This window comes from Larus michahellis, chromosome 5 (genome assembly GCF_964199755.1).
Source record: "Larus michahellis chromosome 5, bLarMic1.1, whole genome shotgun sequence".
Lineage (NCBI taxonomy): Eukaryota > Metazoa > Chordata > Aves > Charadriiformes > Laridae > Larus > Larus michahellis.
Window position 1 is genome coordinate 75,761,969 of NC_133900.1, and position 15,671 is coordinate 75,777,639.

The 15,671-nt window shown below is 45.1% G+C and overlaps 1 protein-coding gene across 1 annotated transcript in view; it reads right to left on the reverse strand.

The window, feature by feature from the left end:
• Positions 1-863: 863 nt before the first annotated feature.
• KDR (kinase insert domain receptor) overlaps positions 864-15,671 on the reverse strand; it is a 33,153-nt gene continuing 18,345 nt past the window's right edge. The window contains exons 20-30 of the mRNA XM_074588084.1: positions 15,333-15,421; positions 13,167-13,323; positions 11,592-11,692; positions 10,126-10,248; positions 9,871-9,982; positions 9,374-9,473; positions 9,152-9,257; positions 7,145-7,296; positions 3,590-3,686; positions 3,389-3,477; positions 864-2,522 (exon numbers count right to left, since the gene is read on the reverse strand). Coding sequence (XP_074444185.1) covers positions 2,303-2,522; positions 3,389-3,477; positions 3,590-3,686; positions 7,145-7,296; positions 9,152-9,257; positions 9,374-9,473; positions 9,871-9,982; positions 10,126-10,248; positions 11,592-11,692; positions 13,167-13,323; positions 15,333-15,421 — 1,346 coding nt within the window. The 3' untranslated portion in view covers positions 864-2,302. The remainder of the gene's footprint in view (positions 2,523-3,388; positions 3,478-3,589; positions 3,687-7,144; positions 7,297-9,151; positions 9,258-9,373; positions 9,474-9,870; positions 9,983-10,125; positions 10,249-11,591; positions 11,693-13,166; positions 13,324-15,332; positions 15,422-15,671) is intronic.

Here is a 15,671-nt window from a genome sequence, read left to right on the forward strand (position 1 = left end):
CTTGTAGCTGGGGCATGCACGCAGTGTATAGGAGTTGTTAGTCTCATGGTCAGCCTGAGAAGAGTTTAGCAGTCAGATCTCCCACTTCCTAGACAAGTGCTCTCACTACGGAGTAGCCTACAAAGGTCTCATTTCAAACTGCAAGTTTGAAATTAAATCAAGTTTGTGGTTTAACTTCCCATGCACAAGCTATTACGATGCTTTGAATCCTGATACCCCAACAGTGGCCACCCTGGCACGGAGAATGAAAGTGTACACAGGGCAGAAGAGAAGGCCAAAAAGTGGACAACGGGGTGAAAAGGTGGGATCTTTAAGTACAGATTTAAAATAAAGGAAGATGCTGTTACACAAGAGCGGGGACAACATTTCAGCTATACGACATGAGACTGAAGAAACACAAGTGGGAAAAGATGAATAAGGCTTGAAGGGGAAATGCTACTCCCCAGGCAAAAGCCACAATACAATTAGATCAACCGTTCCCTAACGGAACATAATAAACTCTTTCAGAGCAGATTCAGTTCTGTACATGCAGTCTATTCCTCTGACCGTTTCTCTAAAAGGCACTTATTGCCCACTGCTAAAAAGCACTGAAGTTTCTTTACTATAGGTACCCACAGACCCGTACAGTGGTATAAATTACTAGATTCATTAATTGGCACTTGAAATAAGTAGAACTTGACAAACTTCCCTGTCAATAGACAGGATATAAGAAAATACACGCAAGGAAAGCAAAGAGATCTACTCATAGCCCCCACCTCTAAATCTCCAGTCCCCTTTAATAAAGTGAAAATTTTTAGCTAATAAACATTTTGTGACCCTTGTAATGCTACAGAACCCCAATACAAAATGTGAACAGTACAATATCCATTATATAATATATATATTTATATTTTAATATATTACATTTATTTCTACATAAAGAGGCTATAAATACTGTATACGCCTTATATTCATGGTTCCCAGCATTTGACATTATAGTAAATACAAACAAAATAAAACCCATTATAAAAATACAAAAAAGGACTCAGTAGAAATAGCTTTACATTTTAAAACCTTGTAGCCTGCACGGTGTCTATCATTAGAGCTCTGGGACTACAAGAGCACAGGTAAGAAGTTGTCCGACAATCAGTCACAATCTCACCATGCGGAGAAGATCAGAGCTGCCATGAAACCAGTCACGGATTCCCAAGACTACATAAACCAAGACCTCTGCCGGTGCAAACAGACTTGGAGTTTGCAAAGCGAAGGAGTCAGACCTACATCAGAGGGTTGGGGGGATGAGATGAGAAGGTAGGGTGCCCTTAGGATACCCCATCAGGACCAGAGGGCTCACTACGGTCCTAAGGTAGATTATATTGCCTTTTCTACCTGTAGTAAAGGCTACCCCAGTGGTGATTCAAAGCCCGGAGGCTTTTTCTGCAGCCGTTTCAGGCTAGCTCAGAAGCAGGGAGGTGCTTGGCATGGGACAAGGGTGCCAGGGAGGACGGGGGGCAGAGCCACCCCGAGACCACCCCCTGAGGGGATGCATGGAATCACAGAATGGTTTGGGTTGGAAGGGACCTTAAAGAACATCTAGTTCCAACCCCTCTGCCATGGACAGGGACACCAGGTGGCTCAAAGCGTGCCCTCGGCACCCATCTCCCATCACTCGGCTCAGTGCTCTGCCTCCCCGCTACTAACAAACCTCCCCGGCCAAGTCTTCCAGGGAAATGCAGCTCATGAGGGCTGGTATGGCAACTTTTTTTTTCTCCACCAAGGACACAGACCATCGCCCCCACCTATATTTAGCCCAACCTATATTTAGCCTCAGGCCATCGGTGAGTGCCACAGCCTTGAGCTGGAGGTTCCTTTTTTTGTTTGTGGAGGTGCAAGCAAGGGATAACTCTGAGAAACAAGAAGCCAGTGCCGTGCTGTTTCCTTCCTGGAGTCCAGCCGCAAAGGGAAAAACAACAGAAAAAGACCAACGCGCAGGGCTGTGCCGTTATTTCGTACAACTAGAAACAGTTCAGTTGAACGCTGCGCTGCTGCCTGCGTCCGGCAGACGCTCAGCATGTCACCGGGGTCCCAAAGGCCACCACGCTGCCTCTGCCATCGGGTTGGCACAGCACCCACACACCGCAGCCACCAGCGCCCCTCGGGGCAAGCAGCCCGGCGCGGCGCGGTTTTGCTGCCAGATGCTTCTGCATCCTCTTCAGGAAAAAATAAACGTCTTTTCTCAGTCTCACGGACGCGGTCTTTCTATACATCAAACCTGGATACCAGCAGCCCAGGCAAGGAACCCGGGGGGACCCGGAGCTTGGCCCTAGAGCGGCAGGGGGGCGAGTGGTGTGGTGCTGTCGTAGCCGAGCCCGTGGCCCCGGCAGAGCTGGGGCGAAGCCTCCCGGGTGCACAAGAGTTCAGTCTCCTCGCTGGAGTAGATGGTGGTGTCCATGTCGTCCGAGTGGTACCCGGACTGGTAGCCGCTCGTCTGGTTGGAGGCTTCGGACATGACGGACTCGTTACTCTTGCTGGGCACCAGCGTGCTGCGGAAAGGCAAGGAGAAACAGGGCTGAGAGAGCTGTGGAGACCGTCTTCTGGAGGGCAGGTGGGCGATTCCTGCCGGCAGCTGCTTTCCATCACAGCAACAACCAAAGCAAAATGGTGCACTTTGCAAAACCGGCTTCAAGCCTTTTTAAACATGCATTTGATTATAAGGAGAGAGCTTTTTATATGGCCTAACTTCACTAACGTATGAAAAAGATATTTAATTTTATGGCGATACGAGGAGTTGGATTGCAACCGCAGATGAAATGGGAGAAAAAGACTTTGAGAGGCTTCACACATTTCAGCTGTGGTGCAATCGTAACTGCAGTATGCCTTTGTTTGCACTGAAGTTGTCCTGGAAAAAAAAAAATAATTCCTGGGAAGCTCTCAGAGAGCATACGTGAGGTTTCAGCTCCATGAACGCCACCGTGCTTCCTGTGAACGGCACAATGACACCCCTGTACAATGCTCTGAAAATACACCCAGCTACATCCTGAAAACTCAAGAGTCAGCTTTAGGAAAAAAGAAAGAAAAAGGAAAAAAAAAAAAAAAAGACCTCTTTGTCATTGCGGATAGACCTTCACAAATACACTCAATTGTGTGCACCAGCTCAGTTCCTTCAAGGGGTGGTTGATGCTTTTGCAGCTGATAAATACAAGTTCTTTGCTTCCAACAGCTGCATTACCTCTCCTCTCCTGGTCCCAAATGCAGGTGGCCAGGCATACAGTGCATAATTTTAATTTGTGTTCTTAAAAATACAGTAAGAAAAGAGGCAGATTCTAAAAAAATTTTACAAACCAATCAGTCTTCTGACATCCTGCAAGCAAAAGGTCATATTCAATCCCACGTGCAGCCTGAGCCTTACCTAAAGGGTATTTTCACTTGTTTATCGCTCTCTTCCAATGTCTTCAGCTCCTCAGACGCAAGAACCATCCCACTATCTGTCTGGTTTTCCTGCAAAGGTGTTAGAAATGCATTAAAATGGAAAAGGATTAAAAAAAACTCTAACCACACAAAAAAAGACGTCAACAGAAGGAAAAGACGTACAAACAAGAAACAAACTCACCTCCTGAACAACTTTTACAGGGGTTACCAATGGGACATCTTCAAATGTTTTCACACTCACAGGGCGGCTTTTTCTTTTGCTACCTTGTCGGTACTGACTGAAAAGAAAACAAAACAAAAAGAAGTTTTGTGTGCACTACCCACCACTTGGCTGCAAACGGCACAATGATATCAGAATCCTTTTATCTCTCTACAAGAGAAGTTAATCCTTTTTGTCAAAACATATTATGCAAACCTCAAAATATCCATTTATTGAAAAGGATGAACCGTGGCATGTTTCTGACCTCCTGCTCCTGACAACCTTGATCCCTGAGCAAATTCTAAGAAACGGCTTTGAGAAAACAGCTCCTTTGCTCGGTTATACTGGAGGGCTTCACTTCCTGCGAGCTTTGCTTAGAAGGATAACAAACAGAGGAGCCTGGAGCACAGACATGTGTCTCTTCCTTTGGACCGCACTTCTGAGACCCCTGGCTGGACCTAGGACAACAACAGCAGACTGCTGCCCTCAAACCGTGGGGATCGGGACAGGGAGTGCTACATCTCTCTTGAAGGCTCTTCTCCAAAAGGAGCCCTCTGGTCAGGATGACATCCATAAAAAATACTGGACAAAAAAAAAAAATTAATAAAAAATTGACTTTCATGGAGGTACTAATACAGCAAACAAAACAGCTTCCCGCAGCTTTCTCTGCCTAAGTGGCTATGGAATAAAATGGATGTTGTCCCAGTTAAGCAGGACAAATTTATGTTCCTAACGCCTAATGAAGAAAAAGCCACGGAGCTAGAAGAGAAGCCTGCATCCACCTGAAGCACAAAGCTAGAAGCAATTAAGAGCATCATTCACCCATTTCCCAGCTTTGAGTCCAGCTCTGCTGAGTCCTGCCTGTCTCCAACAGACATCTATTTCAACTGGTGGGGACTTTACAAGTTGCCTGTGTAGCCTGCTCAGGTGCTCAATCACACTTTAGAATGTTTTTCAAATATTAAACCCAAGTATTTGCAGAAAATAATTTTTTTCCTATTGCTGGGGACACAGAATAATTAGTTAACACCCTCTTCTGAGCAACTTTTAATATACTGAAAACTGTTACTATGTTCTCTCTCCATTTTCTCCTCCTAGACTTAACAAAACCTTTCTTTCAAGATCTCTGCACTGACCATGTCTTCTCTTCCTGCTATTCTCCAATGGCATTTAATCCACCTCACATCCAACCCTGCCAGGACCAAAAACATCTAATGGACAACCTAGTCCACTCACCCTCCTGGACTATCTGACCTTGAATGATGAGAAGTTCATTCCACAACTTGTTGCCTTAGTCTGAAAGCTCCCTCCGTGCTTACGTTTGATTGTCCACACAGGCACAGAACTGCATGGCCAGGACTACAGTTACCAGGGTGGTGAGGACTGGGAATCCCAGCCTCATGACCTGAACAGCCTCCCAGGTATGGGAGTCATGCTTCTGCTTGGCCCTGAGAAGAGTCAGCCTCTGTTTTCCACCTGGGCTACCATGAACGAGATCCTCCTGGTTAAGCCAAGCTACTGTGCAAGCAGGGCCAGGAACAGTGTGCAGGCAGAGAGGCCATGCATGGAGTCTGACTCCTGCCCGGTGGCAGTGAGGGCTCTGCTGATGTCCTGCCAGTATTTCCTGACACGTGTTCACATTTTGTAATAGCCTGTCCCATAAAAAAGGGCTAAAAAATGCCCTACATAAAACAAAAAACCCATCTTCCCTGCTATCCACCAGACCAAATATTCTCCTTAAAAAATGAAACTTAGATTGGTTTGAGTTGATTTGTTCTTGACAAATCCACTCTGGACATTTTCAGTTACTACACTTTCTGTAGACATTTACCATTATTTATCTGATCATTTATTCCGGGATCATTCCTAGGATTCAAGTTAACCTGATTTAAGGGTTACTCGTTTTCTTTTCTTTCCAAAAACAGGCTTTATCTTTACACTTCCTTAAATCTTCTTTACCTCACCTGACTGTTCTTAATGACAATCTTTCAAGGATCAGAAATTGCATATTTATTTCCTAAGCCAAATACGGCAGATGTTAGGAGGTCCTGCTGATTTTAATTTGCCTCTGCAACCTAAAAATTCTTTAATATTCTCCGTGTTCTCCCTGTGCTTGCTTTTCCTCTTCCAGCTTTGATTTAGAGATTGTATTTATCAGCCTCTCCTCATAGTTAGTACTTTCGTGAAGATTGAAGAAGACATTACTGAACAGATCAATCTTTTCCACTACGTGTATAGCAAGATTCATGCCTACAAAACCATTTTCAGCTACCAGAACAGAAAAACAAAGCCCCTAAGCATGTCTTAAGCTCCCTCCTTTGCCTCTCCTAGCATGGTTTCACAAATGCTTTCACAACCCTGCCATGCTGTAAGACAAGAGCAAAGAGGTTCAAAGTCTCTTTCAAAGGTTGACGGAGAGATTTTACTTCTGTTCACAACAGGAAGTGGGGATCGGGAAAAGCCATATAGGAATTTTTAGAAGTGGAAAATAAGCGTGGTGTTTTCAGTGTTAAATCATGCCCTTGTGTCTTTTAAATATTTGTATTTTGGACTACCCCGCTACTAAAACGTGGGGTTCAAAGTTCAGCTCTAGGACCATAAGTTCAACCGAAGGGTGAAATGCACCGTGCCTACCTAGTCTTTCCCAGGACCACATATAAATGTCATCCTGCAGCACCTAAAATAATTAGGAACTTTGCTTGTCTTTGGTGGATACAATACAAGCAGTGAGGGAGGGGGGTCCACTTTGTGGAAACCACGTGAAGCCTGCCAAGAGTCCATCTCTGCTCTGATGGTTGGGTCCATCTCTTTCTATCCTTCTCCTTCTTCTGAGATTGCGGCAAGCAACCCAGGGCTCCTGGCACCTAAGTGGCTGAGTTTGATCTTAGGCAGCACTGGATGAGAAAATACCTTTCTCCCTTACATCCCGTGCCCGAGGTCCTCACAAGGTCCAATATAAGCCCTGCTTAAGAGCAACAAGTACAGACTCCTCAGGGGAAAGTCACCTCTCCCACGACACCCAACAGCATCTACAGCTACTAGTCCATTGTGGATGCCCCAGCAGCCCACCAGAAGCAAGCAGTGGACAAAAAAACAGTGACAACACTATTTAGGTCACATTCCCTTTGTCTATCAATTCATGACCTATTTACCAGCATTTCACTTTAGGAGGGGAAATGCCAGAAAAGTTATTAATGATAGGCCTATTACCATTAACATTTTAGGGAGCTGCAATACAAGAGCATGAACACAACTGAATTGGATCAGTAAAACTTTGTATTTGTTCTGGTTCTTAAAAACTAACATTTTAATGAAAATACCAAGTCTTGAAAGGGTAGCAAAAAAACCCACCACAAGGATTTGGGGAGGTAAGAAACTAGTTTTTGCCTACAAAAAGTCTACAGATTCCTTCTTATCCCTATGGAGGAGGTTAAATATGGACTAGGCAGCTGAAGTCTCTTCCTTTCAGTTCCCCTGCCCCCAGCACGAACAAAACCTGCCCAGAGGCCCCAGTAGGATGTCCACCATATAAAATACCTAATTCCTGCTGTGTTGTCATAATGGAATTTAGGATCACAGACTTCCTCTTCCTCCCTACAGGAAGCAGGTGAAGTTGGGAGAGAGAGACCCGAATCCTCTTCCATATTCAGCGATACTGACAAAGGAAGGACAACGTAGTCTTTACCATCCTGTAGAACACAGCAAAAAAATACAAAAATTAAATGGGCTACAGAGATACACAGACATAAACAGATACACAGGCGTATGTGGAGAACGCATCACTCCAACGGCGCTACCTCGGTTGTTTTATTAAACTGTGAACATTACACCACCTTTGCAGGATCAGCTACGTTAAAAGAAGGAAACTTCATAAGAACCACTGCCAAGTAGTTTTAGATAAAAAAAATTGAGAATTTTATATGACATTCTGTAAAATAATGTATAAACTGAACTTTTTATTGATGTCTTTGAAATACAAAATGTAGTTTTTAGCAACGTTTGAATCTCCGTGACACAAAGAACATGAACCTGAGAAAAAAAATAACCTTAAACTGAAATTGAGACTGAATTAGATACAGCATATTAATCAGAAAGACCAAATTAAGTATAAGAAGTAAATGAAAAAAAGAATGAAAAGGAGATAGCAAAAAAGGAAATTTTCTATCAGTACTTTGCCATCTAATTTGATGTGAATAACAAGGACAACATTTTTAAAAATTTCTTCCACTTGTTTACATTTCTGCTCTAAAGTATGAAGAGAAAAATGGATTATGCATCTTTCGGTACTGCATACCTATTTATAGGCCCATAAGAAATCCTTTAGTAGATACCACCTTTTCTCTAATTTTTTCGCATCTATCCCTTTTGGATTACAATATGACACATGCATAATTAGCTATTAGTTATCATGACAGTTCAGTTCATGACAGGAGGGTCTTAATCATTAGCAATCCAACCATATTAGGTTACGGGCAAATATACATAAAGTATGTTCTGAACGTACAAGGAAACACTTTTTTATAGTGAGGGTGACCGAGCGCTGGCACAGGTTGCCCAGGGAGGTTGTGGAGTCTCCGTCCTTGGAGATATTCAAAATCTGTCTGAACGTGGTCCTGGGCAACCAGGTCTAGGTGGGTTTGCTTGAGCAGGGGGGTTGGACCAGATGACCTGCAGGGGCTCCTTCCAACCTCACCCAGTCTGTGATTCTGTGATACATAAGATTCAAGCTGATCTTTAGGAAAGTAAACAAATTGTATCATTTCTGAGTTTTGGTATGCACAGACAACATGATAGTTTGGAAGGACAGGTAGTTCCCATCATTATCAATAGATCAGAAAGGGAGAACTCATCTAATAGGAGAGCATGTGGCCAAATGCAGTCTCCTTATCTGAGTGCTCACATTTATTGCCCTGGCCTTCTCCACTCCCTACATGAAGCGGGAGCCACAAGATGGAGAATCTGGGAGGGAAGCCCGTGTACCCCACCTGGACGCAGTGGGCTCTCTTACCACCACGCCTGCGCACAGGACAAGTCTTAACACACTTATCTGCGTGGAGCTGCTGACAGGCAGCAAAATGCCTGCATGCTCGTTTCCCAGAAGAGTCATTAAAAGCATTGCAGCCCACACCCTCACATACGCTAAGATATCCATCTTTGGCACGGGAAGGTCATCGGGAGCTACCTGACGAAATGCCTCTGCGGTCTGTAGAGAAATCCTCAGCAGAGCAGGGAACGGCGCCTGCGCCAACAACTCCCCCAGTAAGACAGCTAAGTAACGACAGCCGTGGTGTCATGGGAAGCCCTCGCTGGCAGGGCAAGGTGGCTTTTAGTCACCACAACAGACCTGTTTGATCTTTCCCACCCCTAAGTCATTCTTCTCTGCAAGTTGTCCCACCTGCCAGTCAGTAACGGGAGCGGTGGAAGAAGCCCAGGCTCCCCGATGGCTCCAGTGGACAGTACCCAACTACGGGATTTTGTGGTGGCTGGCAGGACAGGAAGGGTTCAGCTGGTGGTTTTAGAAACCAGAGAATACATTTCATGTACCTGACGGACGTTGGCTTGCAGTAAATTCCCCAGGTGCTCCACCAGCTCTGAAAAAGTCGGTCTCTGCTTAGGATCTCCGTGCCAGCAATCCAGCATTGTTTGGTACCTAGAAGAACAAAGCCCATTAGAAGATCAGCATAAAGAAAAGAGCACCTATTGCCTGCTCCAGCACCTGCTGCTATTGTGGGGTAAACGTGGGCAACTGGAAGAACAGTTTCTCACATTTCTGGTGTTGTATAGTCTGGTGCTCTCATTCTTGTTCCTTCTTTCAGCCTTCTGCAAAATTCCTCATCAATTTTCACTCCAGGGTACGGTGATGCCCCTAAAATGAGAGCAACGGTAAGTTTAATACATTAGACTTTGAAATTCTGGGATTGATTTTCAAACAAATAATTGGCTATGCCCTGAGCTAATAAGGTAATTCAGTATATTCGGATGTGCGAACAATTTATATTTATGATGGAAACAGCAACTGATCGAGTAAATGAGGCACATCATCACATACTGAAATTCTGTGAAGAAGCATTTTGAGTCCATCTTCCTACGTTTGCATTTTTAAGGAAATTTGAGTATTTTATTTTGATGGAGAAAATAAACAGGAAATTTTCAAGGACTAAAAAAAAAAAAATGCTAAAGAGGATCCAAGAACACTTTGACTGTTTTCTTCAGATTCTGTTGTTTAAAATTTAAGACGGCTCAGCAAAATTAAAGTGACTCACCTAATGAAAATATTTCCCACAGCAGAACTCCAAAGGACCATACATCACTCTGAATGGTATACACTCTATCAAAAATGGTTTCTGGTGCCATCCATTTTAGGGGTAGTCTGGCCTGAAAGCATTTCCATAAACAAAAAGGTATCACAGTTCAGCAAAACATTGAGTTTCCACAAACCCATTTAAGGTGAAAAAAAAAAAAAAAAGGAGCTCTGACTTCATATTAATTCTCTCTCAAATAGAGAATCTGAAACTTACATCTCCTTTCCTGACGTAATCTGGGTCTTTGTAGATGTCTCGAGCCAAGCCGAAATCACAGATTTTGACCACGTTATTGTCTGACAAGAGGATATTACGAGCAGCCAGGTCCCTGTGGATGCACTGCAAAGAGAAGTAAACAACTTCATACGCTGCCCGTCGTCACAGCTCTGTCCACGGGGCTGATCTCTTTCACATATGTGCTCTCCTACCCTCAAAGGCCAGATAATTCTTAAAACCTTTTAAGAAAAAGAAACCTCAGCATCGACAGTTACTGATTTTAAGGGCTTTTTTTGATGGTCACAACTGATTTGGCTCAGGGAGACTTGTGTTCCCAAGTCCAAACATACGTCTGTTTATCCACTATGCAGAGAGGGCCTTTGAAGTTAGCTAATTAATTATCCTAAGAAGCTGACACAAAAGAGGTTCGGATCTGATTACCTTTCAATTTACTTAGGTTCACTCAAATCTGTGTACTCAACTCTCTCCCTGAAAAACATACCACACTAAAACGCCGATTCGATTCCAACACAAACTGCTCTTCACTACAGAGAGAAAAGTCCATGTCTTTCCCTATGCAGAACGACAGCTCAGCCCACAACCCAAAGACTTCAAAACTCAAGCCTCAATAGCTTGAAGTAAAAAAGCCAGGCTCTGAAAGTGGCTGCAGGTTTGCTTCTAGTGTGGACTAGAACTGCAGATCCTGGAAAGACATATTTTTGCATACACACACCAACAGGGATGTGTGAAATGTAGACAAACACATGTTTTTAGAAAAGAGTCCAAAGCCTGCTCTTGAACTCCTAGCCTGCACTCTAGAGCAGTGTTGTGTTCCCTGTTTCTATTTCTTTTTCCCATTTCTAAGTACATTTTTTTTCTATATAACTGCAGGCAATTCCTTGCTCCTGCTGGAATTTACATCCTTTGATACATGTACTATATCCATTTAGGATCAGACTGCAGAAAAGTACTTCTAGAAGGCCAAAATGCAGGTGAGGTGCTACTGACTGCTGGGGTGTCTTTGGCAAGAGACTCGCCAAGGAGTCATCCATGAAGTTTCACAGGTGGGCACCGTCTCTTCTCACGCTGCCCTTCCAATCCCGCTGCACAAGTTACAGGCCGCCTCCTCAGAGCAAACTCCTTTACTCTAGTTTAGCTCTGGTTACCAGGGATTTGTCCCTAATTTCTTTAATCGTCCTCATAAGCCAGCTCCCCTCCTCCAACTACTTAATCATTCTTCTATGAATCGGCGACCCATAAACCTTATACAGATCACTAACATTTGTGCCAATAAAAGCTGTTTCCCTCTGTAGTATTAATGATTCGGGTATGTCTTAGGGCAAGAAGAAACTGCTGCGGATGACTGCTAGTCCAAAGATGAACACGCTGTTTCCTTCTATGGACCTCCAGCACTATTTCCTACAGTCAAATAAATAACATGCCACTCTTCCTGAGAAGTTCCTTACTTTGCGTGAAGCCAGGAACTCCATTCCCCTCGCCACCTGGAAGCTATAACAGATGAGGTCCTCCATGGTCAAAGGGTTCTTGCAAATGTCTTCAGGACCAGCTGCAAAGAATCAGATGACAGTCAAACATGCCCTTTGTCACTGATTTCACCCGTAACTGCTTCTTAGGTAAAAGTCCATCTTAACCTTGTGCCACGTTGAACTGGAAGAGCAAACTGAGCCCTTTTTTTTGCTCTATAATTATCACTAACAACCCATTTTACACCAAACCAGTCCTGCGTAAAATAAACTTTGATATGACGGGTTATACCCGAGGCCTCTTTGCTTATTTCCAGAGTTCCCACCAGTGGAAAGATTTGCAAAAAAAATACCAAAAGAAAACCAACCAAAACTCACAAGTTCCTAGCACAGGAAAGGTTTGCTGTGGTTTCAGCAGATGAATTTGGAAACCAATGAGAGGGAGGTCCCACCTAGTCCTTACAGGGGAAGAATATGCCATGGGGAGAAAGACTTGAATTTGGCAAAAAGCCCTGCTAATTTAGGGTAGAAGAAGTGTAACCTCATCCCCTAGTGACCTGGAGGAATAATGTACTCAAGCATCCAACCAAGATACTTAGGCATTTAGCTCCTGCTGAAATAAACAACTCAATGACTTTGCTCAGCTATAGATTTTAAGAGGACATCTACCAAGAACTACAACACTGGTGGCTAAAACCCTCATCTCAAGGCCTGCTGTGGGTCTACATACTTCTTACAACATCCCAGCTCAGAGGATCAGTGGTTACACGAGAGAGGTCTGCAAAGGACCAAAATGGTGCGGAAATGCATTAAGTGCCTGCCTGAGACCGCCTATTATGATCGCATTGAAACCACAAGATCATCCTCCCTGTTAACATACTGGTTTTCTTTGCATTAAATGGTTTTTGGTAGACATTGAGGTACAGGCAGTTGAGCTACAGGCTCCCTCCTGACCCAGCTGACCCCACCGCTTGCTGACATTAGCAGTCTCTGAAACATGTTGGCAGCACTGAGCACTTTGCTGTCTCTGCCAAAGGAGAACATGGCAAACGCATCAGCGAAACGCAGAGGGTGTGTATATCCAGGGGAGGCTTTGAATGAGTGGATAATTCAGGTTTCCTGTTCCTGACAGACCACCTGCGCAGAGGGAAGGCAAATCAGCCTCTCTGCTAACAAGCAGTGAAGCAGATGGCATTTCACGATATTTAACTTCTGGGTAAACACTGAGGAAATTCAGTTAACATCCTGGAGCATCCATCTCTGCACTGCCTTCAGAGCTTGTGCTCCATGATTTTCCCTGGAGACTCTGGGACATTAAATAGACAAATCTCCATGAGGCAATGCACTAAAAACACCCCCTTTTCAGACAGGACATTCATTATCTGGGATTGGGATGAGGGGTTTGGGATGCTGAACTAGATAATCCACAGCTTGGTCATCCAGGAATTACCCCACGTGCAGCTTTGAGGGAGTTTTGGAAATCACACGGTGCCCAGCGTCCCTCATCAGCCCCCACCAATGACCACTATTCCAACACCAGGAGAAGACATATCCTACCATCCTCCTCTTCCACGTCACTCAGGGACCGCTCCTCCACAAAGCCAGAGCTTGCTGAGCTCTGGCTGCTTGTGATGCTGTCCAACCGTTGCTTCAGGTCCATGGAGACGTCACCAACATAGTTCTCCTTCCCCTGCCGAAACCTGGCACTTTTGGTCTAGAAATGGGAGAGGAGAGCGGGAGAAATCAGAAGCAGAAAGCCACCAGAAACTTCCTCAGGAGAGGCAATGACGGCCCCCACAGTCTGAGCCACGGGCAGCAGCAAAGGCAGGGAGGGCAGCCCAGCGCTGGCATGACCGGTCGCTCTGCTCTGACCAGCTCTGGTTGGGGCACCAGGCTGGCATGGTGACAGTGATGGCAAACCCCAACCCATGGCCCACCAGCTCGAGCACCCTCTGCCACTCCGGAGCATGGCTTTAGCCTGCTCCCATGTCCTCCCGGCCACCCCCAGCAACACCTCCACATGTGGGGGAATAAATGCACACGGAGGAGCTCACCTTCTCAGCGCCCTGATGCCCACCACTTGTGGAGCACACATGGATGCTGCCGGACCCCCTCCGACACACTTGAGCCACCCCATACTGCTACGGCTTTACCTCCCGCTGCCACAAAGGGCCTTCTGCTAAACCTCTACCTTGGCCAAAACCCCTGCAGCTCTCAAAATCTGATTTATTTCTGTCTTCTCCTATGCTACCAAATGCCTCTAGGGAGCATGCCGGACCCGCAGGCTTCCTCCACCATGTTTCCATTTTCTCCTGCTTCGGTTTGGTGACTTTTCTCCCCTGGCAGGGCTGTTTTTTTCCGTTGCCGATTCCCATCCCCACCGCTTGTGTAAGCAAAGGTCAGCACCCTCGTGAAACCCTGCCTCTTCCCTCAAGGCCTCTCAGATACTTGTTTATCCTTTTTACCTCACAAGAGGATGCAGCAAGTTGCCTTTGCCAACATAAAATAGTAAACAACGACTCCAAGGATAAAGACAAATAACCCCCTGGAGAACCGACAAGCGGTTTGAAGAAAGTCTGATCTAAACACAGCAGATGCAGGAAGACTCATGTCCACCAGCGTGGCAGAGCAGAGTCCAGGGGCTTTCCTCTTGGCCCTGGGTGAAAAAGGGTAGGGTCCCGAGCGTGATGCTCAGAGCTGGGTACACGCAGCCATGCTCTTCATCAATCTGACCTTCGGAGGGGATGGATCCTCCCAACCTTCTCCAGAAATCAGACCCCCTCTCAGAGGCATGCAGAAATGAGTTTGGAAATGCCAGCCTCCATTCTCCCCCTCCTTTCAAATCGGGCTGCAAAGAGGGGGTGCTGTGATGGAGCTCCCCTTCGCAAAGGACTTGGGAGGTGAAAAGCTGAACGTCCACCCATCATATACATCAATTACTCGAAATGATTAACAGCAAAAAAAATATGTATAGCCTGGTTGCCCAGAGAGGTGGTGGAGGCCCCATCCCTGGAGACATTCAAGGCCAGGCTTGATGAGGCTCTGAGCAACCTGATCTAGTTGACGATGTCCCTGCTTACTGCAGGGGGGTTGGACTAGATGGCCTTTAAAGGTCCCTTCCAACCCAACACATTGTATGATTCTATGATTCTGGTTCAGCAATGAGCCAAGGGGATCGTGGAAAGAATAATCGCATGACAGAAGATACCTATGAATACCTTCTAGATCTATCTATCTAGTGGGAGGTGTCCCTGCCCAGGGCAGGGGGGTTTGAACTAGGTGGTCTTTAAGGTCCCTTCCAACCCGAACCATTCTGTGATTCTGTGTGATTCTGTGATATCTGATGCATATATACACTACGCAGGGAGCGCAGTTATTTAAGGTGGTCTGGAGCTTAACTAAGAAAGGAAAAAATTCAGGCTGATAATCAGAAAAAACTTCCTGACAGATACGGCCAAGTGTAGAACAATCTGCCAAGGGAAATAGTGGAAGCCCAGTTCCTTTGCACATTTTAAGCTAACAATAACAAAATAGCTACATTGCAGGGGCCAGGGGAAAGACTAGATGACCTCTGATGTCTTTGCCATCTCTCATTCCCATGAGAAGTACTAGATATTCAGCGTCCCCAAGGACCGCCACTTCAGTCTGCACTAGAAACAGAAACATCGTGTGTGGAAAAAACCCACCAAGTCAAACATTATACTGTTAACCTTGACTCCTTACCTTGTACGGGACAAATTCGCTCCTCTTGCTCCTGAGGTAAGCTGAGAGATTCCCGAACTTGCAGTATTCCACGATCACCATGAGTGGGCCTGTACAACACATAAAGCAATTCCTTAGAAAGACCATTTATATCCCATCTTATCTCACAGGATCATCTGTGGCTAGAAATACACACATTTCAAAAAGCATTCTACTACCCAGAGGTTTTTAAAAATACCAGTAATAAAAAAATAAACTCTAATCAAAGAAGGGAAATTATTCCTTTTCTGCTGTATAAGGAAGGAAAAGAAAGCACATACTTTTGAAAATCACAGGCCTAATTCATATGTGAAAATGCAT